The 27,506-nt window shown below is 35.9% G+C and overlaps 4 protein-coding genes across 5 annotated transcripts; 3 read left to right on the forward strand and 1 right to left on the reverse strand.

Annotated features, from left to right (window-relative positions):
• The first annotated feature begins 86 nt into the window (after nucleotides 1-86).
• Nucleotides 87-8,203, forward strand: LOC18048560 (puromycin-sensitive aminopeptidase). 2 transcript variants are annotated; one of them, XM_024187848.1, is made up of 34 exons: nucleotides 87-183; nucleotides 502-585; nucleotides 948-1,028; nucleotides 1,118-1,162; nucleotides 1,310-1,450; nucleotides 1,542-1,617; nucleotides 1,895-1,971; nucleotides 2,140-2,253; nucleotides 2,348-2,422; nucleotides 2,525-2,632; nucleotides 2,740-2,952; nucleotides 3,049-3,110; nucleotides 3,254-3,281; nucleotides 3,378-3,464; nucleotides 3,572-3,597; nucleotides 4,016-4,079; nucleotides 4,182-4,262; nucleotides 4,466-4,513; nucleotides 4,622-4,640; nucleotides 4,812-4,816; nucleotides 4,931-4,942; nucleotides 5,063-5,119; nucleotides 5,236-5,345; nucleotides 5,426-5,506; nucleotides 5,606-5,789; nucleotides 5,952-6,100; nucleotides 6,187-6,325; nucleotides 6,426-6,572; nucleotides 6,694-6,775; nucleotides 6,858-7,033; nucleotides 7,249-7,359; nucleotides 7,477-7,593; nucleotides 7,683-7,754; nucleotides 7,930-8,203. In XM_024187848.1, exons 2-34 carry the CDS (start codon nucleotides 508-510, stop codon nucleotides 8,008-8,010), a joined length of 2,946 nt encoding a protein of 981 aa, XP_024043616.1. In that variant the 5' UTR covers nucleotides 87-183; nucleotides 502-507; the 3' UTR covers nucleotides 8,011-8,203. The 2 variants fall into 2 exon arrangements, with proteins under 2 accessions (XP_024043616.1, XP_024043615.1); XM_024187847.1 differs by having other exon boundaries at nucleotides 88-183; nucleotides 495-585.
• Nucleotides 8,204-9,742: 1,539 nt separating this feature from the next.
• Nucleotides 9,743-13,370, forward strand: LOC18048561. The gene is made up of 2 exons (XM_006439460.2): nucleotides 9,743-10,213; nucleotides 11,703-13,370. Exons 1-2 carry the CDS (start codon nucleotides 10,097-10,099, stop codon nucleotides 12,966-12,968), a joined length of 1,383 nt encoding a protein of 460 aa, XP_006439523.1. The 5' UTR covers nucleotides 9,743-10,096; the 3' UTR covers nucleotides 12,969-13,370.
• Nucleotides 13,371-14,153: 783 nt separating this feature from the next.
• Nucleotides 14,154-15,991, forward strand: LOC18048644 (BTB/POZ domain-containing protein At5g41330). Its single transcript, XM_006439461.2, has one exon. The coding sequence runs from the start codon at nucleotides 14,363-14,365 to the stop codon at nucleotides 15,761-15,763; it is 1,401 nt and encodes a 466-aa protein (XP_006439524.1). The 5' UTR covers nucleotides 14,154-14,362; the 3' UTR covers nucleotides 15,764-15,991.
• A 5,273-nt stretch (nucleotides 15,992-21,264) lies between these two features.
• LOC112100211 lies at nucleotides 21,265-25,506 on the reverse strand. Its single transcript, XM_024188933.1, has 6 exons — nucleotides 25,489-25,506; nucleotides 25,147-25,398; nucleotides 24,469-24,657; nucleotides 23,523-24,384; nucleotides 22,018-22,270; nucleotides 21,265-21,703 (listed from the first exon to the last, which is right to left on the reverse strand). Exons 1-6 carry the CDS (start codon nucleotides 25,504-25,506, stop codon nucleotides 21,265-21,267), a joined length of 2,013 nt encoding a protein of 670 aa, XP_024044701.1.
• Nucleotides 25,507-27,506: the final 2,000 nt, after the last annotated feature.

Consider the following 27,506-nt stretch of genomic DNA (forward strand, 5'->3'; position numbering starts at 1 on the left):
AGATTAGTTTGTCAATTTAAATATTCTAATTACGGGTAATCTGTAATTAGATTTTTCTATTTTATTACTCGTTATAAATAAGTATCTTCGATGGGTGTGGGTCACTCATGTTTTGTTCCATCCAAGGTTTTCAAGAAATCAAAGTCTCTCTATCTTTTTCGCTACATCTGATCATCAATCTGGGTAATTCAATCACTCTTAGTTTCCTCAATTTCGATTTAAAGTCAGGCTTTATTTATTATTTATTTATTTATTTAGTTACCCCTGAATTTTCTTGGCCATATTCTGAATTATCCATATCTCATTATATAAGAAAGAAAAAAACCCAGAGTGAGAGTGGGACTCTCTGTTTTATTTGTTTCTCTTTAGTCTTTTGTTAGTTAGGGTTTTTGGGTTTTGGTCATCCGAGTATCTCTTCATCTTCATAAGAAGAAAAATCCTTTTTGATTTTACTGTAGTAAAATTTGGTCTTTGTACTAATTCAAATTCGGTAGCTTATAGGGTTAAATGGCTCGGTTGATTCTTCCATGCAAGAATTCGTGTTTGACAAAGATCGCTCTTTTGGGTTTCATCTCCTCTTCTCCCGTGATTACTCCATCCCCATTTTACTGTTATTATACGAGTGTGCTGCTGTGTTTGGTTGCTGAGGAATTGTTGAAAGGATATGGAAATTGACATTTTTAATGTTAGAATGTAGTTCATTTAGTTATTTGTTACAAAAGTTTGTTTATGTTCACCTTGGTTATATGGAACTGAAGTACTGCTGTTGAATATTTACTGATTTTCTGGAGATTTTTCTGAGTTTGAAATGCAATTTGAACTTTTCTTGGGCTCTAACCTTAAGTGTGCAGACCCACGGGCATCTGACCACACATGTTAGTGGTGACTGTAAAATGACAAATTCATTTGGTAATCTGGCATTAACATATTCCTTTTGTTGTCTGCAGCATCAGGCTATTGGTCGTGTTGGCTTCTTCCGAACTTCAGCAAAACATAGCTATCAGAAAAAGTGTTTGCTCAGTTCCGAGGTTAGTGCATGATCACATTGGCCATGTATTGATCTCATTCTCAAAATTTAAGTAAAACGTTTCTGATTTGTCTATGTTTAAAATTTTAGGTCTCTTATCAAAAGAATTACAGGTTTCCATATCCTTTTTTACTGGTAAGTGGTTATCCATTGTATATAAATATTTTTGCTTTGCTATATGTCTGTACATACTCACTAGACACTTGTATGGTATGTAAAATATGTCCTGGTCATCCTTGTTCAATTTTGTTGATCTCGTGGTGTACTTATTTTTTCTTTCAGAGGACTAGGCAGATCAGCGGGAGACTAGTTTGTTCAGTTGCCACAGAAAGTGTACCAAAGGAAGCTCAGGAATCCAAAATGGATACACCCAAAGAGATATTTTTGAAGGATTACAAGATGCCAAATTACTATTTTGACACGGTTTGCAAGCATGATTAAATTAGAATACTCTTTATTTATTAATGTGGATTCTGCTTGTGTTACTGCAGTACTAATGGAACTACTTCTTCAGGTGGATTTTAAATTTTCCTTGGGTGAGGAGAAAACTATTGTTAGTTCAACAATAACAGTGTTGCCTAGGGTTGAAGGTAATTTATTGGTTTTTACTTATTGGTATCAATTTTTTTCATTTTCTTTTAGCGTTAGATAGCATAAATGGTAATTCTTTGTCAATTTCTTGAAAACTTCATTGGTATTTGCATTAATCTATTATGGTTGCCACATGCGGATCCTTCCTTAGCTAGGATATAAATGTTCACTCTTTTTATTTCTTTTGGTAAAGCTGATACTCAAGTATTACGTTTCTATAATAAACAGAACAAAGTAGGAAAATTGCACTAGTCATCTAATGTTGTTGTGGAGCAGGTTCTTCTTCTCCACTGGTTTTGGATGGACAAGATCTCAAGCTTGTTTCAATCAAGGTTAACGGTATAGAACTGAAGGTATGTGCGTTTTGTTAAACCTTCCTATAATAAACTTAGGGTTATTAAATCTTTAAGCTAGAGATCCTTGCTTTTCACACTCAGGTCAGAATTATCAGTTGACATCTTCTAGGTGGGCATGTGCTTTCGGGATTCTAGTGCAGTTTTCTTACTTTGTTCTCTTTTCAGGAAGGAGATTATCACTTGGACTCACGTCATTTGACACTCCAATCACCACCAAATGGTGCATTTACCTTGGAAATTGTCACTGAGATATATCCTCAAAAGAACACCTCATTAGAAGTAAGTCAATGCCCCTTCATTTTTATGTTCTACTTGTGTATCAACTGTATTTCTGATCTAATGAACTTACTAAAAATTTGAAATTTTCATGTAGGGGCTTTACAAGTCATCTGGGAATTTCTGTACACAATGTGAAGCAGAGGGTTTTAGAAAAATTACATTTTATCAGGTCAGTATCTTGAGATAGCTAAAACAGCTAAGAATTAAGTAACCTTTGCAGCAGGTTATTAATCTCACATAAAATTTGTGGACCCATTTAATGCACTAACAGGACCGTCCTGATATAATGGCAAAATACAAGTGCTATATTGAAGCTGATAAGTCATTGTACCCAGTATTGCTGTCTAATGGAAATCTCATAGAGAGAGGAAACCTTGAGGTGACGCTTGCTTTTGCTGCAATGAGGCATTTTTTTCACTTCCTTTTTTCATGTGTTATTTATCAGCGAATGATTCTTATTATAGTTAATTTTGTCATCCATTGCAGGGTGGTAGACATTATGCCCTTTGGGAGGATCCATTCAAGAAGCCTTGCTACTTGTTTGCCTTAGTTGCCGGACAGTTAGAAAGCAGAGATGATATATTTGTCACCCGCTCAGGTCGGAAAGTGTCTCTAAGGATCTGGACCCCAGCACAAGACCTACCGAAGACTGCACATGCCATGTATTCGCTTAAGGCAGCAATGAAGTGGGATGAAGATGTCGGTATTTTCATTCTTAGCTCTTATACTTTTGAAAATTTTGATTCATTAGCCTTTGGTTCTAAAGCCTATTGAATTTAATGGTTCTACAAACAGGTTTTTGGTCTTGAATATGACCTAGATCTTTTCAATATTGTGGCTGTTCCTGACTTTAACATGTAAGCTGCATTTTATTATGTTTACGCAAACATACATATATTATCTTTATTTTTCCCCGAATCCAAAACACCATTTTAGTTAAATCCTGTTGGCAAATATTGTGTTTATTGTTATACAATGCTGATACTGTTTGTTTCATCAGGGGAGCAATGGAAAACAAGAGTTTGAATGTATGGATTCTGACTTACTGAATCATTGTGGCTTTTTTTTAAAAAAAATTTCTGTGAATTTTTTATTACAATCATGCCTGAAATGCTCCTCTGCAGATTTTCAATTCAAAGCTTGTCCTGGCATCTCCAGAAACTGCTAGTGATGCAGATTATGCTGCAATTTTGGGAGTCATTGGCCATGAGGTTTGCTATCACTATTAGTTTTATTAAGACATACGAAGCCATGATTTTTCTTTTTAATCTGATCCAAACAAGGTTGTTCTCACTATGTTTTCATTTTTACTTTGCAGTATTTCCACAACTGGACTGGCAACAGGTGAGCTTATATTCCGTTAAGGTTCTTTCTTCTTTTAAAAAGACATGATATTACTTTGTTCTTCTTTTTCTTATTATGTATTGGATGTGTATTTGAGTGGTCTCGGCATTTTAAATTTAATGTATCAAAACTCTTGGGTATATATTTGAATGGTTTAGGCATATACAGAGGGCTGATCAGGTACTTGCAGTCGCGCTCCTTATGGGCTGACTGTGAGCATGGCAGGCTCTCAAACAGGGAGCCGTGGGCCCTACAGCACAGCTCTCTATTTGAGAGCTATGGAGCGCGACAGCACACCTGATCAAGTTTTGGCATTTATATATGTTCTTGGAGGTGGTTATATTTGTTAGTGCTATCATGTTATTTTAGTTACAATTTTGTGCTGGCACTAGAATTTATGCTAGCTAAATAACTGCAGAGTGACATGTCGTGACTGGTTCCAGCTCAGCTTGAAGGAAGGTCTTACTGTTTTTCGTGATCAGGTATAAGGACTTCTATTTTCAGTAAGTTGATGGTAGATGCAAATCTCATGGTTCATCTTTCTTTGTTGACATAAGTGTATGAATCAAATCTTTTATTGATAGGAATTTTCATCTGACATGGGAAGTCGTACTGTAAAGCGGATTGCTGATGTTTCAAAGCTACGAAATTATCAATTTCCACAGGTGCTTTCCTTTTGTCTTTTGTCCACAACCTTGGAAGGTTCCCTCATTTTGTTCAATTATTCCTATTGCGTTACAATTACTGTTTAAAGCAATTTGCAGATTTTTTCGATAAAATATGTATGTTATTTCTGCATTCATGCACCGCAAATGTATAATATTCTGCACGTTAAGCACCCGTTAACTTCCATTTTCCACTTTTCAAGGATGCTGGTCCTATGGCTCATCCTGTTCGGCCACATTCTTACATCAAGGTCAGTGAGTGATAACCGTTCTTGTAAAGTGTTATCAGTTCTCAGCTAGGGAATTTTAATTGTTTTGGTTCTAAACGCAGTTAAATTTGTTTCTTTTTCCTCATGCAGATGGATAACTTCTACACAGGCAAGTTTTTTTTTTCTTTAGTTTGACATGAGCTGAATGTTACATGGAAATGTTTTCTTTGGTGGCTTAGAAATTCTCATTCAATGGTGACTCTGATATGTCTGCCTTCATTCTGCAATTTTCGTTGCACATGATACTGGTATTGGGCTACCTACCAACTTCAAACTGCAGTGACGGTATGGCCTAGCAATTTGTTGTGTCTTTTACCTGTGTTTCCTTTTTTGGTTTCTTTTGATAAGATATCTAATTGCTTCTTGTTGTCTTTGTTTGTTTTTTTTTCTTTCTGGCAGGTTTATGAAAAGGTTTGACTTTGTTTTAGTATATCTCTCTCTCTCTCTCTCTCTGTGATTCTATCTGCTTGCATGTGTAATATGAAACTACAATCTGTCCATCAAAGGTTCATGATTGTGCCAACTTGTCAGGGAGCTGAAGTCGTTAGGATGTACAAAACCCTACTTGGGAGTCAAGGGTTCCGAAAGGTAAAGTTTAAAGAAACTTATGACTTGGAAACTAATTGTTATATCATCAGAAATTTGAGTTGTGCTGAAAAGCTGCTCTTGGAGTTGCCATTTGATTTGATCTCTGCACATTTCAGGGCATGGATCTTTATTTTAAGAGACATGACGGGCAAGCTGTAACCTGTGAAGATTTTTTTGCGGCCATGCGAGATGCAAATGATGCAGAATTTGCTAATTTCTTACTATGGTATGGATCTGTTATCTCCCATTTGAGTTTCCATTAGATAGTTTTGATGATTATGCTTTTATATGTGACGAAAAATTTAGGTACTCCCAAGCTGGAACGCCTCGCTTGAAAGTCACTTCGTCCTATAGTGCTGAAACTCGTACTTATTCTTTGGAATTCGGGTACACATGCTAAGATTCATTTTGATGAGAATTTAGTTCCTTTGTTTTGTTTGACGATAATGTCAACAATAACTGCATGTTTTATGGGGAAATTTCCAGTCAAGAGGTACCATCAACCCCGGGGCAGCCAGTGAAAGAACCCATGTTCATCCCTGTGGCAATAGGTCTGCTGAACTCAAGTGGCAAGGACATGCCACTTTCTTCTGTGTATCATAATGGGAAATTGCAATCTCTTGGAAGCAACAATCAGCCAGTCTACACAACAGTTCTTCGAGTAACCAAGGTTCTTTAAAACCTTGTTATGAAATGCTTGCTTTATCTTCATTTTTAACTGCTGCCTTCCTTTTTTGTTTTTGTTGGGGTTTCATGTTGAAACTTTGGCAGTTTCCCTTTTCAAAATAAACTAGCTCATAGTGCTAATTGACTTTCTGTTGTTGAAAAGCAGAAAGAAGAAGAATTTGTGTTCTCTGATATATCCGAGCGGCCAATTCCGTCTATCTTGCGCGGTTACAGCGCCCCTATTCGCCTTGAATCTGATCTCTCCGATAGTGATCTGTTTTTCCTCCTTGCTAATGATTCGGATGAGTTCAACCGGTTTGTCTTTGCTGAAACATTGATACTTTCTTTTATCTGGCGTTGAGTGGTTCATGCAGAGTTTAAAGATCTTCTTTTCTTTTTAGTTGGGAAGCTGGACAGGTGTTGGCAAGGAAACTGATGCTCAGCTTGGTGGCTGATTTCCAACAAAACAAACCACTGGTTCTGAATCCAAAGTTTGTGCATGGCTTCAGAAGTATGCTTGGTGATTCAAGCTTGGACAAAGTATGATGAGGGCTTCCTATTCATATCAGATTTGGGTGGGGTGGTGGTTGTGGAGGAGGATGAATGTACTAATCAACTTGAGTTGTATTTTCTTATCCAGGAATTTATTGCAAAGGCTATAACTCTGCCTGGTGAAGGAGAGATTATGGACATGATGGAGGTTGCAGATCCGGATGCTGTTCATGCTGTTCGAACTTTCATCAGAAAGCAGCTTGCCTCTGAACTGAAAGCAGAGTTTTTAACCACGGTATGCTGTGTTGTGTGGAGGGACATTGCCCTCAACAAATGAATTTACTTTATTTCTTTTTCTCTTCATCGTGATTGATCTCTCTTGATGCATGAACTTTGGAACTTTTTGTATTGTACAGGTGGAAAATAATAGGAGCACAGGAGAGTACGTGTTCAATCATCATAATATGGCCAGGCGTGCTTTGAAGAATATTGCACTTGGTTTGTCTTCCACAAAGTTACGTGTTTCAGATCAATCTGCTGGAATTTCCTACAACTAAATGTATTTTTGTTTTGTATGTAGCCTATCTTGCATCACTTGAAGATGCTGATATTGTGGAGCTTGCATTGCGGGAATATAAAACTGCCACAAATATGACGGAACAATTTGCAGCTTTGGCAGCAATTGTTCAGAAGCCTGGTAAAATTCGAGATGAGGTGTTGGATGATTTCTATGGCAAGTGGCAGCATGACTATTTGGTAATTTTCCAATTCAATAGCTGCTTGTTGACTGAATAAACTTCTCACTAAATCGCCCAATAAAATGTGCTGTTTGGGGGATGCATACCTCTCTCTCAGATGTGATGTGATTTTTGTCTGTTACTGGTGTATTTATTAACTATATTATTAGAGTTGTTACCAGCACAGTTCCTTAATATATTTCTAGTACAATTTCATTTTTCCTCTTTTTTCAGGTTGTGAATAAATGGTTTGCTCTTCAAGCCATGTCTGACATCCCTGGTAATGTTGAGTGTGTCCAGAGGCTATTGGACCATCCAGCGTTTGATCTGCGTAATCCAAACAAGGTAATTTTCTGTGCTCGTGTGGTCAGGTGTAAGCGTTGCTTATATCTTCATGTGCATCCCTTCAGTGTTTTCCTTTCCAAAGGGTACATTGAAATTTGGATTCTCTTTTTGGGACAGGTATACTCGCTCATTGGAGGATTTTGTGGTTCCCCTGTGAACCTCCACGCAAAGGATGGCTCCGGCTATAAGTTCTTGGGTGAAATGGTGGTCCAATTAGACAAAATTAATCCTCAGGTTTGTCTAATAGTCTGCATTTAGTGTAATCTAAACTCATTTACTTTTGATGCTTCTTCTCTAAGCTTAGTCTTATTTATTTATTGCAGGTGGCTTCCCGAATGGTGTCAGCCTTCTCTAGATGGAGGCGTTTTGATGAAACTCGACAAAACCTTGCCAAGGTATATATATATATATATATATATATATAACACAATATTTGGAAAAGGACAGTTTCCAAATATATAATTAATCGCTGATTGAAACCAACCAATTCACTTGACTCCAATGATAAATCATCTTGTTCTATTGTGCTACTGGTATTGAAATAATAATAATTGGCACGGTGTTCTGCAGGCTCAGCTGGAGATGATTATGTCTGCCAATGGACTCTCAGAGAATGTGTTCGAGATTGCCTCAAAAAGTTTAGCTGCATAAATTCATTTGGAAAATAAGAAAAAAATGTTGCTTTGGCTAGTTTTGATGTGAAAAATAAATTTATGTTAATGTGGGAGCCATTACTGTGTTTTGCTCCCCTACAGAATATGGAAACCTGCATGCACGGAACGTCCCCTGATATTTTCAAACTTTCAATGTAGAATCTCTTCAATGTGGGATTATTGATTTATTATCCTAGTTTCATTATTATTGTTACTTTCAAGTTTAATGGCCATACAAATTTTTATTTTTATCTTTTAAAATCAAAGAGATTACACGTATGTGTTGTATGTATGACATTCAAAATGTGTACAGCCATATACATGTGATGGGGGAATTTTTGACGTGAGAGGTCGTTCGTTGATTCATCAATTGGAAAATGACAATCTCATCAGAAAGGGGCCCTAGGTGAGGTGCGCGACGCTCTGTGGCCTAACGTGTATGAAGGTTAAAGTTTTAGTTGAGCTTCCTTGAAACTTTGATTTATGAAGTCAAACATTTTTAAAGCTACGACGACTTTGATTCGTCGCTCAATTAGGCACATAGCAATCAGTAATGACGTACGTATTTTTATATATCAAGTGCATACCATAATTCATTCTGTTGCCTTTTTGATATCCAATAATTCCTGACTTTCCAAATCATTCATCAAATCACATGTGAGTCCGCATGATTTCACAAAAGCCAACAGGCAAAAAAGCCTTGCTCTTAGGGTGTGTCACATATCCAGTAGTGGACCCAAGAGCTATGCTTTTGATGATTGAGCTTTCTCAATTTTCATGCAGGCAAATAACTGAACCATAAAGTTAAATCCTTTAGCAGTCAACTAAAGCAAAAGGTTAAAAGTAAATAAATCTTCACAAAATCAAAATCTCCTAGTGTCTCAAATCTAACTCATAAAGCTTCAAAGATATATGTCGAAAAGCCTCCTTTCCTATGTGGGTTGATTATGAGATGCATTTAAAGGAAGGGGGATTAAAAAGGGGGACAATCACAACCAAGTCCCTAAGGTTTGTCAATGTTTAAAATTTAGTGCACAAGTTCCTTCTATTAGTGTTTTTATGCTCATGTCGAAGCATTAAACATATTGTCTAAATCTATTACGTTACAGTAAGATCGATTTTGTAAAAGGAGTGATTTTTTTGTTTTTATTTGGGGCATAAAAAATTTTGTCAGAATCAATATTTGATATTTGTACCATATTAAATCAATTTTGAGAAAGAAATAATAAACAAACTACACAAACAATATTAATTATAGCAACCCAAACTTAACCGAGACACGTGTGTCCATTCCTAAAGGATTGGAGATTTAGCATATCTTAGAAGTGTGTGTGCTTCCTTTTGAAATGACCAAGGTTTAAATATCCATTTACCAAATAGTGGGGTCTAAGGATCTATTTAAGGCGAACCGCAGGGGTCCCGATGTTAAAATTTCTAAACATAGAAGAAAATTTAAGTATGGAGAAGGCTGGCAAGCAAAGTTCGTTGAAGTGGCGGGTAAAGGGGGAGAATTTTTGGGGGAGTGGGACCTGCGATACGAAGTTGGCTGTGTGCGCACGAAAGTCGAGAGCCATCAAGAAGAGGATGCGCACACGTGCACACCTTTGACAGTACTAATTTTAAATGCTTTCTCGGTAAACCCCAAATTAGTTTTTCTTTTTTTTTAAAAAAAAAAAAAACCCACGACTTAAAAACTATCACAATTATATCGTTATCAAATTCTTGGGAAAACAGTTCTTATCCCACTAATTAGACAAAACTGCCCTCAATTACCTCCAAAAGTCAGATTCCATTCATGTGAATAGAAGTTGATGGCTAGGTCATTTATGTCAGTGTGTTGGATAATCAATCCCTCGCACAGTAGCTAAGTCACTGCCGTGTTTGACCTCAAAAGCGCTAGTTAAAAAACACAAAAATGTATTTATGTGTACGCACAAGTAAATTAATTTATTCATAAATCAAGATCACATTAATAAAAGAAACGAGATTTGATTTAATTTTGTTTTGAGTATAGCTTCCTCTGTGAGTCTGAGTTCCTCACTTTCTCGAGAAAAATTTGTTATTATTTTCCGAGAAAATTAGAGATGAGAGGCGTGAATGGAGGAGATTCGAGAGCTTTGAACAACAGTTTGGAGACTATAAGCGCAGCTGCTACTGCGATCGCGTCAGCTGAGAATCGCGTTCATCAAGCTACGTCTCAGGTATAAATCATTTGATCGGCTTTGATTTGTCAGTGTCATGAATTTCTGTGATGTATTTGTTTGATTGGTAGATTTTAGATCTGTTGCTTATATTAGGTGCTTGTTTTACTTGAATTTTGGTTATGGCTTTCTCGGAAAGCAGCTATTTTTGCTTTCATAGGTAATGGAGTGTTTCAATGAGAGAGATAAAGTTGGGATTGGCTTTTTGATGTTTGACTTGTATTCGAAGAAATTATGCAACTTTAACTTTTTCTTAAATTTCAAGTTCAATTTTTTTGTTTAATATTTTCTCTCTTTGCTTGAGACTCTATTTTGGAACTTATGATTTGCTGCAATTTCCTGTTGAAGTATGTAAAATTTTGATTGGGAAGGAATAGCTTCTCTGATAAATTTGAAAATCTGCAAGCTATGATGCTTGCAACGGAAAATTTTTTTAAAAATATATATTTATATATATATATATATATTTTGGTTTCTGGTTTCAAATATTTAATTGCTGATTAGAAGGGCACTAGGCTGATTTATGAGTGTTCGTTAGAGGACATTCAGATGCTGATTTTTCTCTTTTAATCATTTAAAATGAAAAACTTTCGGAATTTCTTTTTAGATGGCAGGCAGGTGTGGTCATTTCTAGATTCAAAATTTTAAAAATCTTTACAAGTTGAAGTGAGGAATCCAATGGATGAAGAAATGGCATATGGAAAACTTATAGGAGCTTGTTTATATGAATATTAAAACAAGGAAACTGAAATTGTATTTGTAATAGAATTGATCAATCCTAATCTGACTGGAGGCCTAAGTGCGGATACGTCTGTTGCATATTATCAATACAGAACACAAAGCTATGAAGTACCAAATCAGAAGGGAAATTCATCATCTTTGAAAGATTTTGAATCTCCTTGTGTGGGGTTTTGAAGACATACTTGCTTTAATCTGTTTCATTTCTTGATGATCTCCAATTGAGAATTTTGATAAGCAAATGTATAAGACATACGAGCTTCCAGTTTCTGATGATTCTCAGAAACAGATATCATATATTTAATTGATTAGGTAATGGCACTTTTTTCTTTTCATCTTTGCGGCTTATAAATATATTAAGACATTCTGAAGTGAAATACTTCTATTCTCCCTGGCTTTTATAAATATATTAAGTGGAATTATTGTGTCAGTTGCTCTTTGACTCTTCAATACATGATCAAGGACCAAAACTTATGTGGTCATGCAAGCATACAAAGTAGATATGGTGTTTATGCCTTCATTCAACACCCTGGCACTTAATCTTTTGTTTTTCAAGGAAAACAAAACATGGCTCCAATTGGTCTTTCTCATAGTTCCTGCAGAATGCATGAAGAGAATGCCACAATTTGATTTTAAATGTTTTTATAAATCTCAAGTTTTTCTTTGAACTTTTCATATTATTTCAGTTTCTCGATGTCTTTCTGGTCACAAAATTGGATTCCTGGTATAATGTTATACTCTCTTTTTACAGAAGAGAAGATGGGGGGGTTGCTGGAACATATCCTGGTGTTTTGGATTTCAAAAACACAGAAAGCGAATAGGGCATGCTGTCCTTGTTCCTGAACCAACAGCCTCCCGAAGTAATGCTTCTGAAGCTGTAAATTCTACCCAAGCAACTGCTATTTCTCTTCCCTTTGTTGCACCTCCATCCTCTCCTGCATCTTTCCTTCAATCAGAACCTCCTTCTGCAACACAATCACCTGCAGGTTTAGTTTCTCTCAACTCTATTTCTGGCAACATGTACTCTCCTGGCGGGCCTTCCTCAATTTTTGCTATTGGCCCTTATGCCCACGAAACTCAGTTAGTTTCGCCACCTGTCTTCTCAACCTTCACCACAGAACCATCAACTGCGCCTTTCACTCCTCCTCCCGAGTCTGTCCATTTGACTACACCTTCCTCTCCCGAGGTGCCATTTGCTCAGCTTCTTGACCCCAGTCTCCGATTTGGGGAGCAAGGTCAGAAATTCCCGTTTTCCTATTATGAATTTCAGTCTTATCATCTCCATCCTGGAAGCCCGGTTGGCAACTTGATCTCTCCTAGCTCAGGCATCTCAGGCTCAGGCACCTCCTCACCTTTCCCTGATGGTGAGTTTGCTACCGCTGGGCCTCAATTTCCTGATTTCCACAGAGGTGATCCGCCCAAGCTGTTGAACCTTGATAAGCTTTCCATTCGTGAATGGGGATCACGTCAAGGTTCAGGCACTTTGACCCCAGATGCTGTAAGGTCCACTCCTCGCAATGGCTTTTTTCAGAACCGTCAGATATCAGAGGTTGCCTTGCGTCCACATTCAGAAAATGGGCTCCGAAAAGATCAAATTGTTGATCATAGAGTTTCATTTGAGTTAACCACTGAAGATGTTGTAAGATGTGTAGAAAAGAAGCCAACAACGTTAGCTGAAGCTGTATCAGAATCGCTGCAGAATGGAACAACGGTTGAGAAAGAAGAAAGTTCTGGCGAAGCTGAGAATGTTCATCACAGCTGTGCTGGAGAAGCTGCAAATGATGAACCACTGAAAACTCCAGTGGATGTGGAAGAGGCACCAAGACACCAGAAGCAACAGTCGATAACGCTTGGTTCCACCAAAGAATTTAATTTCGACAGTGCAGATGGAGATTCTCATGAGCCTACAATTGCTTCTGACTGGTGGGCAAATGAGAAGGTGGTTGGGAAGGATAGCGGGGCCATCAAGAACTGGGCCTTCTTCCCTGTGATACAGCCAGCACCAGGTGTGAGCTAACTAGTATGCCAAACTCCTACTGTCTCCATGTTTATGGAACATTGTGCGGATTTTTGCGGCAGGGACCCAAACTAGTTATTGACGGCAAAACAAATTAGATAGTTTTGGTGGTTTAGATAGTTGGACAGGTGTTACGGCGCCTTGCTACACATGAAGGCTGTTTTTTGAGTCCTTCGTGACCTGAAAACAGGGCAGGTTGGAATATTTTGTTTAGTTGGTTCGGATAGTGTAACATAAATGATGAATATAGCTTAGACTGCCAAATGACCTATTAACAGCAGCTGTTTTAGATCTGTTTCTTCATCCTTTCGGTATGTAATATAAATGATCATCGAATAGTGATAATAATTGATGCGGCCACCAAAGATGGAAATGTACTTTCAGCTCAGCTGATTTTATCTTTGCAGTTATGCCATTGAAATTTGAAACGATACGGAGAAAGCGTTCTACGAATATCTGCTACCTCAGCGGCCCGTCATTGATGTTTTGAGAGTAATATCGCAACAGAACCACCATAATATATTTATCACACGATTCACACCACACAATAATCAAAACTCTTACAAGCTGGCACCTTTAATTTCAAATTTTTTTATAACTTGCTTCTGTCATTTTTGGTGTGATTCGGTTGACAATTTATGCAATTAAAAATATTGCGCCATCCATATTGTACCTAACATGTGAATCATGCTTTTTAATTGGAGAGGTGGCAGTAACTTTCCTCCCCAACTGGCTTTCTTGCCCAAAAGGATTATTAGTTTTCATTGTATTATTGATATCTTTGGAACCTTCGGTAGATAAAATTTATATTTAATTTTTGTAAGCACGTGTTGATGATAATCACCTTGAGAGTGGCTTTTAATTTTTTAAATATGCATATACCCTTTAGATTATATTCTGTTAACTTTTTTACTATTCATTTAAAAAAAATCAAATTTGAGTAAATTTATTTGAAATTTCTAGCAAAATTTTCTTAATTAACCTATTCGTGCATTATTCATCTTGTCATCAAGTACAAATAATTCCAGGTCAAAGGTCTACGTTGGACGGCTATGCCAATGTCATTGTAAGATTTAAAATAAATAAATAAAAATAAAAAAGGAAAGAAGGTTCAACTTACAACAGCGGAGCGGTAGCTCAGATCCTTCCATCATATACACTTTTAATATATTTTGTTTTTTTTTTTTTTAAAAAAAAGATCCTTCCTCCATGTTTGACCGAGAAGCTGAAAATTGACCTTCTGGAAATTCCAAATATAATCCATTTATAAATGCCTTCACGCTTCAGGCATCCTCAGCTCTTCGCAATTCAAAAGCTTCAAAAAAGAAAAAAACAGTTGGAGTTTTGTTTCACAAAATTAAGGCTTTTTGAAAGGGAAAAAAAAACTGTAAACTATGCCCTCGATTGCAACCTCAATGCCACCATCAAAATCGAAATCGAAATCGAAATCGATTGATTCAAACATTGTTACAATTGATGTTGGTGGTCAGATCTTCCAAACCACAAAACAAACCCTAGCCCTAGCCGGTCCCAAATCCCTCCTCTCAAAACTCGCCGATTCCACTCACCGATTCATCGACCGAGATCCCGAGTTGTTCTCCATCTTGTTGTCTCTTTTACGCACCGGTAATTTACCCTCAAAGGCGAAAGCTTTTGACATTGAAGACCTGATTGAGGAGTCCAAGTTTTACAACATCGAGTCACTTTTGATTAATTCTCAGTCGAACCCGTCGCAGTTCGACGCTTTTAGCCTCGAGAAGTCGTTGATTCTTCCGTTAAACGGACGTGATTCGCCGTCTGCAATCGCCACGACCAATTATGGGACTCTTCATGTTAGTCACGGAAGCAAAATCACGTCCTTTGATTGGTCTATGAGGAAGAAGTCAACAATCTTGACCCATTTCACTGCCGTTGATTCGCTGCTAGCGTTATCTCCTGGCGTTGCTGCAGCTGGTGCCACCGATTTTTCCGGGTTGCAAGTTCTTGACCTTGAAAATGGGTATGTGAAAGAGACTTTGAATTGGGAAAATGTCACTAGGTCTAGTTCTACGGTTCAGGCGATTGGTTCGTCAGATAAACATTTGTTTGTTAGTTTTGAGTCTGGTCGTAGGAATTCGAATTCGATTATGGTTTATGATATTAATAGTTTGAAACCTGTTAATGAGATTGGTCAAAATGAGATTTATGGGACTGATATTGAATCTGCTATCCCAGCTACAAAATTGAGGTGGGTTTCGAGCTATAATTTGCTTCTGGCATCTGGATCTCATAGTGACATTTCTAAGGTGACGGGGAATATTAAATTTTGGGATATAAGGTCGGGTAATGTTGCGTGGGAGGTCAAGGATGAGGTTGATTGCTTTTCTGATGTAACGGTGTCCGATAATTTGTCTGCCATTTACAAGGTTGGTATTAATTCAGGTGAGGTTTCTTATATGGACTTAAGGAAATTGGGAGATTCGAGTGAATGGATTTGTCTAGGTGATGGGAGGAAAATGGTTAATGGGAAAAGGAAAGAAGGTTTTGGATGTAAGATTGAGTGTCATGCCAACCAAGTGTTTTGTGGGAAAGGCGGCGAAATTGAATTGTGGTCCGAGATTGTGATGGGTTCAAGAAAAAGTCGTGAAGGTGGGCCATTAGAGGAGAGGGTGTTTAGGAAGAATTTGATGGGAAGAGTAACAGATATGGGAGGATCAAAGATAACCAATTTGTCGTTTGGAGGCAACAAGATGTTTGTGACGCGCAAAGGTCAGCAAACTGTAGAGGTTTGGCAGAGTTCAAGTCGAGGATTTTGATAAGAAAAGGTTAAGCTTAAGTAGGTGAGGAGGGAGGATGATAATAGATAATAGGATGATTCTATAATCATACATATTGGTAGGTGTTTTCAAGTTCTGTAATTATGTCTTAGCTCAGCATCTGCAAGTGGATGGCTTTTTCTTTTTATTTAATTTTTTTATCAACCAATTCTTTGTAATATGGATTCAACTTTTATTACCTCCTCCTGTGAAAATCAATTCTTTCTACATTAACTCTTTACAATTTTGTTGTTGTAATTAATGTACAGTTGATTGCCATAGAAATGAAATCAACAACTTTGTTTCTCAACAGTTTTAATAATTCCTCTGTTTCTGCTTCATGAATGGCTGACTTATAAGATCGTTGTACTGCACTACAGTTAGCTGCTTTCATGCTTTTTTAATGAAGCTAAAAACTGCAGCCTAGATGTAAACGACTCGATGTCACGGACGTTGAGTCACGTATGAATTTGTACGTTTGCAATGAGAATTTCAAAGAAAATCCGGGGTGCTGAACCTTGCATTTGAAAAAATTTGGGTTTGGTTAATCCCCGCTGAAGTGTTCACGTAGGTCAAATAGCAACTGTGCACTTATTCCTGTGAGAATTTCGAAGGACCTTCAGCGCCAGTATGCTTTCGAAGAAGCCTGCACGCGCGGTTTAGGAAGCGGCAGCCTGTTCTAGCCCTGTCATAGGTTGGCCGCCAGCCAATCATTATATCGGTCCATAGGCCCAATATATTGAGGTCGGTAATGGGTCAAAACGGGCCTGGACAAGCCCATATTTCAACGGAGGCCCAAGTCTATGAAATGCCAGTCCAAGGTGGACAGGTCGAGTCGGGCCAATCCAATTTCTAGGATAAATTTGATGTAAGCCCGAGTCTAAGCTCGACTAAAACACGGACCATGATTTTCAAGGCCTTCGGCCCGTACTGAGGGCCGGTTTAAATCCTTGCGGGTGGGATCTGGCTAAACCGGTTTGCTATCCCCAGCCACATTACGAACGGGGGATGTTGGGTACAGATGTATCTAATAGTGTGTTCAGTGAACGAAATGGAAATAATCTGAAATTAAAATGAGGAATTAGAATTATAATAAGTTGTTTATTTGAATTGTAAGAATGGAAATCAAAATGAACTTCATTTCCATTTATTTTGTTTTGGAATCAAAATTGGAATAAATTAGATTGTTTCAAATTACTAAAGAGTTCTTAATTAACTATCTTCATAATTATTATTTTGTATTTTAATTATTATTATTATAATGTTATAATATTGTTAATAATAATAATATTATTATTATTAACATTAATATATTAATTAATAATAATACAATTCATCATCATCATCATCATCATAACAACAACAATAATGGAATCATCATCATCATCATCATCATAACAACAACAACAATGGAACCATCATCATCATCAAATTGGAACCATGGGCATCGGAGATGAAACATAGACGAAACCAAGATGGATCAAATGGAGACGAAATCGAGATAAATACGAAATTGAGATGGTCCAAACGGAGATGAAACTGGCAACCAGCTGTTGCTTCACAGCCAACGAATCAGTGATGACGAAGATAGTGGTTGATTTTGGCCGTGACGAGGAGGTTTGGCTATGATGGGCTGATGGCGTTCGGCTGATGGAGCTCCAATCCGAGGAGTTTAGACTTGTTTTTTATATATATGTTTGTATTTTTCATTTAAAGTAGAAATAACAATAGAACTCTTAGGAATAGGAAACTGATTCTCACCCCACTTGGGAATCAATCATGTATTTCTCATTCCTAAATTGGGACTGGTCCATAATTTCGATTCTAATTTCTACTTTTATTTAATAAAATAAATGCCGGCAATAATTTTAATTTCTCATTTTAATTCCCAAATTCGAACACTAAACTCAGCATGCACCATAAATGATGGTCCTAATTCTAAAGATATGGAAATAGATATTCCATCAATGATAAAAATTGGAAAAAGTTGGCTCTAAGAATAATTCTCGAAGCACGCTTTGAAGTGACCTCATCACTTTGGATTCATTTTTGCTTTTAACAATGCAACAAACAAGTCTTGGCTTCATGTGAAGATAATGAAGTTAAATTTTAAGAAGCACTTGTTTTGGTTTGATCCTTCACTGGCATTTAGATCCAACTAACAAATGGGCAAATTGTTTTCACACGTCACCAGATTACATCATTCAGTTTTGCGAGGCTAATCATATAGAACTCATTCTCCAATTGCCAGGCCCCATCATTCTGCCAAATGGACCCATTTCTTTGCTTTAGTTGAAAAAGAAGATGATGCATGTGTTGTGAAAATTTTAATATACTCGCAAGCGCACGAATCTAGAAATAGAATAGTGGTAACGAGGTCGATCCCACAGGGATTGTTATAAATTAAAAAGTCTAATTTAAATCTAAAATTAATATTAATTCTAACCTAGTTGAGCAAATTGAGTTTTTAAGAAAATTAAACCAATTAAACTAAGGAAGCAATTAAAATAAAGGAGAATTCAATAAGATAAGAATTACCAAGGTTTCAGAATCCACCACTATTCAACTAGTAATTATCTAATTATTAATTAATCCCCAATTTTAGAGTGACAACTCGAAATCAATCTATGTCATCTCATGGATATAACAATTAAGCCCAAGTAATTAAATCTAATGTAGGTTCTTTTTCTGCTTAATAATATGACATCTAAGAATCTCATGTAAACATATTGAATAACAAAGAGTCAAAGTTTTCCTAAGCACTCTATGTAAACAATTTAATGAAAGACATAGAATCAAAGATAATCATGTATAAACTTTATAAATCCAAGCATAGATTTAATTGAATATTAATCCTAACAATCAATAATGCATGACAGAATTGATGAAAAGATTTTATTAACATCTAATTAATCATGTGAAATAAAAACCATAATCATCAAAGAACATATATAGGGAATTAATTAAATAAAAAGATAATTATTTCATTGAATATGGTTTCATCCTTAACCTCAGTATAAGAAAATTAGTTAGACATACTTGAATTAAGAGCAACAAAATAAATAAATTCAGCCATGGGGAAGCCGAATTGCTGCAGATTTTCTTCTCTGTCTTGAATCCTTGCGTCTCCAGTTCTCTCTCCTCCCGTGGCCCTCTTGCCTTTATATAATGTTACTGACTTGCTTAATCCTTATTGGATTCTAATTGCATTAATTCTTCTCCACCGACTTATAAAACCCACTCACCAAGGCCTTTTAAAATTATTTCCTTACTAAACTTTGAAAGCAAAGCACACGTTTGACCACAAAAGCAAAAGGCCAATTAATGATTTCTTCTTTTAATGCCCAGCACATGCATTCCAAATTGCCAAATCTTTGCTTTCCAAATGCATGCCCACCGTTCATCCTTTGAAGAGATTGACTTCCAATTTTGGTCTTCTTGACTTCCATTAATTCTTGGTTGCATTTTTGTCTTCCAATTTAATCTTTATTCCTTCTCAATTTGAAGTGTTTTCATGCCCTTTTTATCAACAATCTCCAATTAATTCCCTATTCAATAAAACAATTCAATTAATTAAAAATAACAAATAAATATAACTAGCAATTATATTATTAAGGGTAAAATATGTATATAAATTATGCTCATCAAATACCCCCAAACTTAGATTTTGCTAGTCCTCGAGCAAAACTAAAATTTAAAACAAAAACAAAAGTAACGAAACAAAAAGTAAATCCTAACTAAACCACTTTCGCAGGTAATCGCGATTGCATTTAGCGTATGCAACAAGCCTTTAAACCCCTAGGCGGCCCTAGTGGACGAGTTATAGTCTCGTGAGGGCTTCAGTGATGATACCCACAAACATCATTAAAAAAAAAATTAAATTAAAAGAAAAAAAAACTTTAAATAAAACATGAAAAATAGCCTCAAAGATTGCAAAAATTATATAGCTCAAAGAAAATTTCAAATATTGGCAAAGTTCTAACTTTAATTCAATAATCAATCCCATCTCTCTTTCGATTCTTGTAGTGTGTGTGTGAAATCAATTCAATCAAATTCATTCCTAAAATCTTCAATATCCACAACATTCGCCTCAAATAAAGAACAGAGTATGTCAAACTAATCTTATCATCTTGATCTCCAAATTTTTTTCCTCTCACAGGCTTTTATATGCATTTTCTTTTGATTTTTTTTAGCACATGCACTTGATTTTTTTTTCTTTTTCTCTTTTTTTTTTCTTTTTTTTTAACCTTAGTCAGGAGCTTTCACTCTACCCCTTAAGGTAGCCTTCTTCTCATGGTAGATTATCCTCTACATACTGGTGGTACATAGGCCCAAATTACTCAAGGATAGCTTCACTCTTAAGGGTTATAGGTAGCTATTTCTGACTGTGGTGCCCGTGTATACTATTGTGTATTGTGGAGATAAGAATCAAGATAAACAGTCATTTACTCTATCTAAAATTCTCAACTCAGGCTGCGTCAATCTCAAATTTCAAGTCAAAATCATGAAAGAACTGATATTAGTGCTCATGGTTTAAAGAATCTCAATCAAGAGGAACTAACACAAGAATCAAGTATAAACTAAGACAATATTCAACCCTTTCTAAAAACCATATTCATTGTCAATCAAATTCTTATCATTGGCTTTTCACATAAAAACAAAAAGAGAAAAAACAACACAAATTTTTTTTTTAACAAACAAAGCACACACTATTTCCACCCCCAAACTTATTTGGAACATTGTCCTCAATGCTTCACAAACAAAAGATATGCATGCAAACAAATGAAAGAAAAAAAATAATAAAAACATAAATAATAAAAAGAAAGTTGGAGAGAACACACCTGGATGGGCTGGGAAAGCTTAAAAGAAAATGCCAAATGAAAAGAAAACATTAGAAAAGAAAAACAAACAAAGAAAAGAAAACCTACTATTAAAATAAAACAAGAGTGCAAAGATGGACTTAATTAATCCTGATAAACAAGATCATTTAAAAGTATCTCCTCAACTTTTGGTGTTCTTAACTCTAAAAATGGTTTTAATCTTTGACCATTGACCTTAAATAAATCACCATTTTTAAAATTTTCAATCTCAATTGCTCCATAAGGGAAGACATTACGAACTACAAAAGGACCAGACCATCGAGAACGTAACTTACCTGGAAAGAGATACAATCGGGAATTATATAAAAGTACTTTCTGACCTGGTGTAAAGGATTTTCTCAAAATGTGCTTGTCATGAAAGACTTTCATACGTTGCTTGTAAATCTTAGCATTATCATATGCATCATTCTTGATCTCTTCAAGTTCTGCTAGTTGTAATCTTCTCTTGGAACCAGCCTGCTGCATGTCAAAATTGAATTTCTTGATAGCCCAATATGCACGATGCTCCAACTCTACTGGCAGATGACATGCTTTTCCATATACAAGTCTATAAGGCGACATCCCAATTGGTGTTTTAAAAGCAGTCCTATATGCCCACAATGCATCATCAAGTCTCAAAGATCAATCATTTCTATCTGGCCTAACTGTTTTCTCTAGAATCTGCATGATCTCTCTATTAGAAATCTCTACTTGGCCACTGGTTTGAGGATGGTATGGGGTGGCAACCTTATGTGTAATGGAATATTTGTTCAAAAGAGTTTTGAAAGGTTTATTGCAAAAATGGGTACCACCATCACTAATGATTGTTCTAGGAAAACCAAAACGAGATAGAATATTACTCTTCAAGAATTTCACTACAACCCTATGATCATTGGTTTTGCATGGAGTGGCTTCAACCCACTTCGACACATAGTCTACTGCAACCAATATATACTGATAACCACAAGATGGAGGAAAATGTCCCATGAAATCAATACCCCATACATCGAAGATCTCAACCACAAGAATAGGATTGAGTGGCATCATGTTCCTCTTTGAAATGCTACCCATACGTTGGCACCTATCACACAAAGAACAGAAAAGTAAGCGTCATGAAAAAGAGTAGGCCAATAAAAACCACATTGTAAAATTTTTGTTGCTGTCTTTTTAGCACTAAAGTGGCCTCCACAAGCTTGTTCATGGCAAAATGAGATAACACTTTGAATTTCATTATCGGGAACACATCGCCTAATAATCTGATCAGCACAATATTTAAATAAATAGGGATCATCCCAAAAGAAGTCTTTCACTTTAGATAAGAATTTTGTTCTATCTTGCTTAGCCCAGTGCTCTGGGATTTGACCTGTAACAAGGTAATTAACTATATCAGCAAACCATGGTACAACATTTACACTCATAAGTTGCTCATCTGGGAAAGACTCATTCAAAGGTAAAGATTCTAGAATAAATTTAAGATCAAGGCGAGATAAATGATCCGCCACAATATTTTCAGAACCTTTTTTATCTCTAAATTCAATGTCAAATTCTTGTAAAAGCAACACCCAACGAATCAATCTTGCCTTGGCATCTTTCTTAGTAAACAAATATTTTAAAGCAGCATGATCAGTAAAAATAATCACTTTACAACCTATAAGATAAGATCTGAATTTATCAAGTGCAAATACCACAGCTAGCATTTTTTTTTCTGTAGTTGAATAGTTCAACTGTGCATCATTGAGTGTCATACTAGCATAATAAATCACATAAGGCACGATCTAATCTTTGTCCTAAAACTGCTCCTACAACATAATCAGATGCATCACACATAATTTCAAAAGGCAAATCCCAATTAGGTGGCTGAATGATAGGTGAAGAAGTCAACAATTTCTTAAGCTTTGCAAAAGCATCAAGACAAGATTCATCAAAGATAAAAGGTGCATCCTTAACAAGTAAATTGCATAAAGGTCTAGAAATTTTACTAAAATCTTTAATGAATCTTCTATAAAAACCAGCATGTCCAAGGAAAGATCTTACTTCTTTTACGGATTTGGGATATGGAAGATTAGAAATTAAATCCACCTTAGCTTTGTCGACTTCTATACCTTTGCTGGAAATTATATGACCAAGAACAATACCTTGTTTTACCATGAAGTGACACTTTTTCCAATTTAGAACCAAGTTCTTTTCTTTACATCTCTGCAAAACTAATGTTAGGTGCTGTAAACATTCATCAAAAGAATCTCCATAAAAAGAAAAATCATCCATGAATACTTCAAGAAATCTCTCAACCATATCAGAAAAAATACTAAGCATGCATATTTGAAATGTAGCAGGTGCATTGCATAAACCAAATGACATTCTCCTATATGCAAAAGTTCCAAAGGGACAAGTAAAAGTAGTTTTCTCCTGGTCCTCTGGAGCTATAGGGATCTGATTATAACCTGAATATCCATCTAGAAAACAATAAAAATCATGACCTGCAAGTCTATCAAGCATTTGATCAATAAATGGAAGAGGAAAATGATATTTTCTTGTGAATGAATTCAATTTTCTATAATCAATGCAAACACGCCAACCTGTAGTTACTCTAGTGGGAATTAATTCATTATTAGCATTAGTAACTACTGTAACACCAGATTTCTTAGGAACAACTTGCACAGGGCTAACCCAAGAGCTATCTGAAATAGGATAAATAATTCCTGCATCTAATAATTTGATTACTTCAGCTCTTACCACTTCTTTCATGTTAGGATTTAGCCTATGTTGCATTTCCCTAATAGGTTTAGCATTTTCTTCAAGATGAATACGATGCATGCAATCTACTGGATTAATACCTTTAATATCAGCGATGGTCCATCCTATTGCCTCCTTATGTTTTTTTAGAATACATAACAACTTACCTTTTTGCTCAAGATCGAAGGAAGAAGAAATAATAACAGGTAGAGTGTCAGATTCTCCCAAGAATGCATATTCCAGAGTGTCGGGCAATGCTTTGAGTTCCAATTTTGGTGGTGCCTCTGCAGATGGGCCAATTTTCTTCTCAGAATGAGGCAGTAGTTCTGACTTTGTCTTCCATTTAGTTGTGTCCGTAATTGGAGGTGCATCAAGTAAAGCGCTGACTTCTGCAATTGCACTGTCATCATTAAAAGATAAATCAGAATGAGTTAGACATGCCTCTAATGGATCATCAGTATGGTTAGAAATGAATGAATCTTCTACTAATTCCTCTATCATATTTGCTTCAACAAATTCATCTTCTTCTTGTGGCTGCTTGGTAACATTAAAAATATTCAATTCCATGATCATATTACCAAAAGATAGCTGCATATTTCCATTCCTGCAATTAATAAGAGCATCAGCTGTAGCTAAGAAAGGACGACCTAGAATAACTGGAGTGTGTTTCTTAGGATCATGTACATGCTGAGTATCAATAACGATAAAATCAACAGAATAATAAAATTTGTCAATCTGTATCAACACATCCTCTATAATACCACGAGGTATTTTCATTGATCTATCAGCAAGTTGCAAAATAATAGGAGTTGATTTTAACTCACCTAGTCCAAGTTGCATGTAAACAGAATAAGACAAGAGATTAACACTAGCACCCAAATCCAATAATGCTTTATCAAAACATTGGTTCCCTATAACACATGAGATAGTAGGAGAACCAGGATCCTTAAATTTTGGTGGCATTTTACATTGAAGTAAATTGCTAGTTTGTTCAGTTAAAAATGCCTTTTTAGTGACATGTAAATTTCTCTTTTTAGTACATAAATCTTTCAAAAACTTGGCATAGGAAGGAACTTGCTTAATAGTATCGAGTAAAGGGATGTTTATACTTACCTGCTTAAAGATTTCCATAATCTCACCTGTTGAAGTCCCTTTCTTTGCCTTTGTTAACCTTTGAGGAAAAGGAGCCTTGGGAATGTAAGCTGGCGGGCCACTCTTTTCAGGATCATTTGGTGATGAGTCTTGTGATGGAACTGGATCTGAAGAAGTAGGCTCATATGTTTTTCTTGTTTGAATCTCCACCTTGTTGTCAAATAACTTTCATCTTCTCAAGGTCATAACAGATTTTGCTTCTTCATGCTGATGGCTTGAACTCGATCCAACTTCATGCACTCCTTTGGGATTAGGAATTGGTTGACTTGGAAATTTTCCTTTTTCTCTCTCAGCTACTGTAGTTGCTAATTGACCCTATTGATGTTCAAGCTTTAGAATAGCTTGAGTGTTTGACTGAAAAGCTTGTTGGGTTGACTGAATGAAACTTTGAAGTGTATCCTCTAAAGAAGGCTTTCTTTGTTGGGGTGCAACAAATTGAGACATAGGTTGTTGGGCAGGAGGATGTACTTGGTTAGGAGGGACAAATTGTTGATTGGGCATGTTCAACTGTTGTCCTCCTTGGTTTGACAAAGGTTGATTTTGTTTCCAAGAAAAATTAGGGTGATTCCTCCAATTAGGATTATATGTGGGTGAATATAGATTATTGGGGGTTTTCTCATATGATTGTAAGGCATGTACCTGCTCAGAATAAGCCTCTTGATAGGCTGGTAATGATGGACAATTTTGTGCTGTATGAGACAAGTTAGAACAAAGAGCACAAACCTCATTAGCTACACTAGGATGATGATTCATTGATTGGTTCAGAGCTAAGGCATCCACTTTCCTAGAAAGTGTAGCTAGAGTGGCTTTCACATCAAAGTCATCCTTAACTTCGTATAGACCATTTCTAGAAACTTGAGATAATTTTTCCCTTTGATTTGAAAAATCCCACTATTGAGAATTTTCAGAAAGTGAATTAAAGAAATCTCATGCAGCCCCTTCATGTAGGTTCAAAAATCTCCCACCATTCATAAACTCTACCATATGACGATTCGACATGGTTAAACCATTATAAAAGCATTGTATAAGTCTCTATTTCTCAAAACCAATGTGGGGGCACTTAAGGAGTAAATCATTGAATCTTTCCCAACACTCGTAAAATTGCTCACCCTCTCTTTGATAAAAATCACTTATCTCTCTCCTAAGGGCATTTGTTTTAGACATAGGGAAAAACTTGGTGAGAAACTTATTACTCAATTCATCCCATGTACTAATAGACCCAGCAGGAAGTGAATTCAACCAAGCTTTTGCTTTGTCTTTTAATGAGAAAGGGAACATACGAAGCCTAATTGACTCATCATTAAAATTTTGAAAACGGAATGTAGAGCATATGTCAATAAATTCCTTAATGTGCAAATATGGATCCTCTCTCTCTAACCCATGGAAAGATGGTAAAAGTTGAATGACAGAGGGCTTGAGTTCAAAGTGTGTTGCTGTGGTTTGTGGCAACACAATACAAGATGGTTGGTTGGCTGCAAGTGGTGAAAAATATTCTCTAAGGGTTTTCTCTGCTTGCACTGGTGGAAGTATTGGCAATAGTCTATTTGGGTCATCCATCACTTCTAAAGAACTAGTTTGACTACTATCAATTATCGACTCTCTTTTAACCAAACGATTTGTTAAATCACGTTCCCAAACACTCATAAACTAACTAGACAAGGAAAGAAAGAAAAACAAAATAAAATAAAACAAATCAACAATAATAAAAAATAAATAAAAGAAATCAAACAACCAAACAATGAATTTAAAGACAAATAAATTTTTTTTTTGTGTTTTTTTTAATTAAAAAAAATATAAAAGACAATCTAAATTATAACTAGTGGAAGAATCAAATCAACCTAGATTAAACTGACTTTCTAGCACAGTCCCCGGCAACGGCGCCAAAAACTTGTTGTGAAAATTTTAATATACTCGCAAGCGCACGAATCTAGAAATAGAATAGTGGTAACGAGGTCGATCCCACATGGATTGTTATAAATTAAAAAGTCTAATTTAAATCTAAAATTAATATTAATTCTAACCTAGTTGAGCAAATTGAGTTTTTAAGAAAATTAAACCAATTAAACTAAGGAAGCAATTAAAATAAAGGAGAATTCAATAAGATAAGAATTACCAAGGTTTCAGAATCCACCACTATTCAACTAGTAATTATCTAATTATTAATTAATCCCCAATTTTAGAGTGACAACTCGAAATCAATCTATGTCATCTCATGGATATAACAATTAAGCCCAAGTAATTAAATCTAATGTAGGTTCTTTTTCTGCTTAATAATATGACATCTAAGAATCTCATGTAAACATATTGAATAACAAAGAGTCAAAGTTTTCCTAAGCACTCTATGTAAACAATTTAATGAAAGACATAGAATCAAAGATAATCATGTATAAACTTTATAAATCCAAGCATAGATTTAATTGAATATTAATCCTAACAATCAATAATGCATGACAGAATTGATGAAAAGATTTTATTAACATCTAATTAATCATGTGAAATAAAAACCATAATCATCAAAGAACATATATAGGGAATTGATAATTATTTCATTGAATAGGGTTTCATCCTTAACCTCAGTATAAGAAAATTAGTTAGACATACTTGAATTAGGAGCAACAAAATAAATAAATTCAGCCATGGGGAAGCCGAATTGCTGCAGATTTTCTTCTCTGTCTTGAATCCTTGCGTCTCCAGTTCTCTCTCCTCCCGTGGCCCTCTTGCCTTTATATAATGTTACTGACTTGCTTAATCCTTATTGGATTCTAATTGCATTAATTCTTCTCCACCGACTTATAAAGCCCACTCACCAAGGCCTTTTAAAATTATTTCCTTACTAAACTTTGAAAGCAAAGCACACGTTTGACCACAAAAGCAAAAGGCCAATTAATGATTTCCTCTTTTAATGCCCAGCACATGCATTCCAAATTGCCAAATCTTTGCTTTCCAAATGCATGCCCACCGTTTATCCTTTGAAGAGATTGACTTCCAATTTTGGTCTT

Source organism: Citrus clementina, unplaced genomic scaffold (genome assembly GCF_000493195.1).
Source record: "Citrus clementina cultivar Clemenules unplaced genomic scaffold, Citrus_clementina_v1.0 scaffold_3, whole genome shotgun sequence".
Classification (NCBI taxonomy): Eukaryota; Viridiplantae; Streptophyta; class Magnoliopsida; order Sapindales; family Rutaceae; genus Citrus; species Citrus x clementina.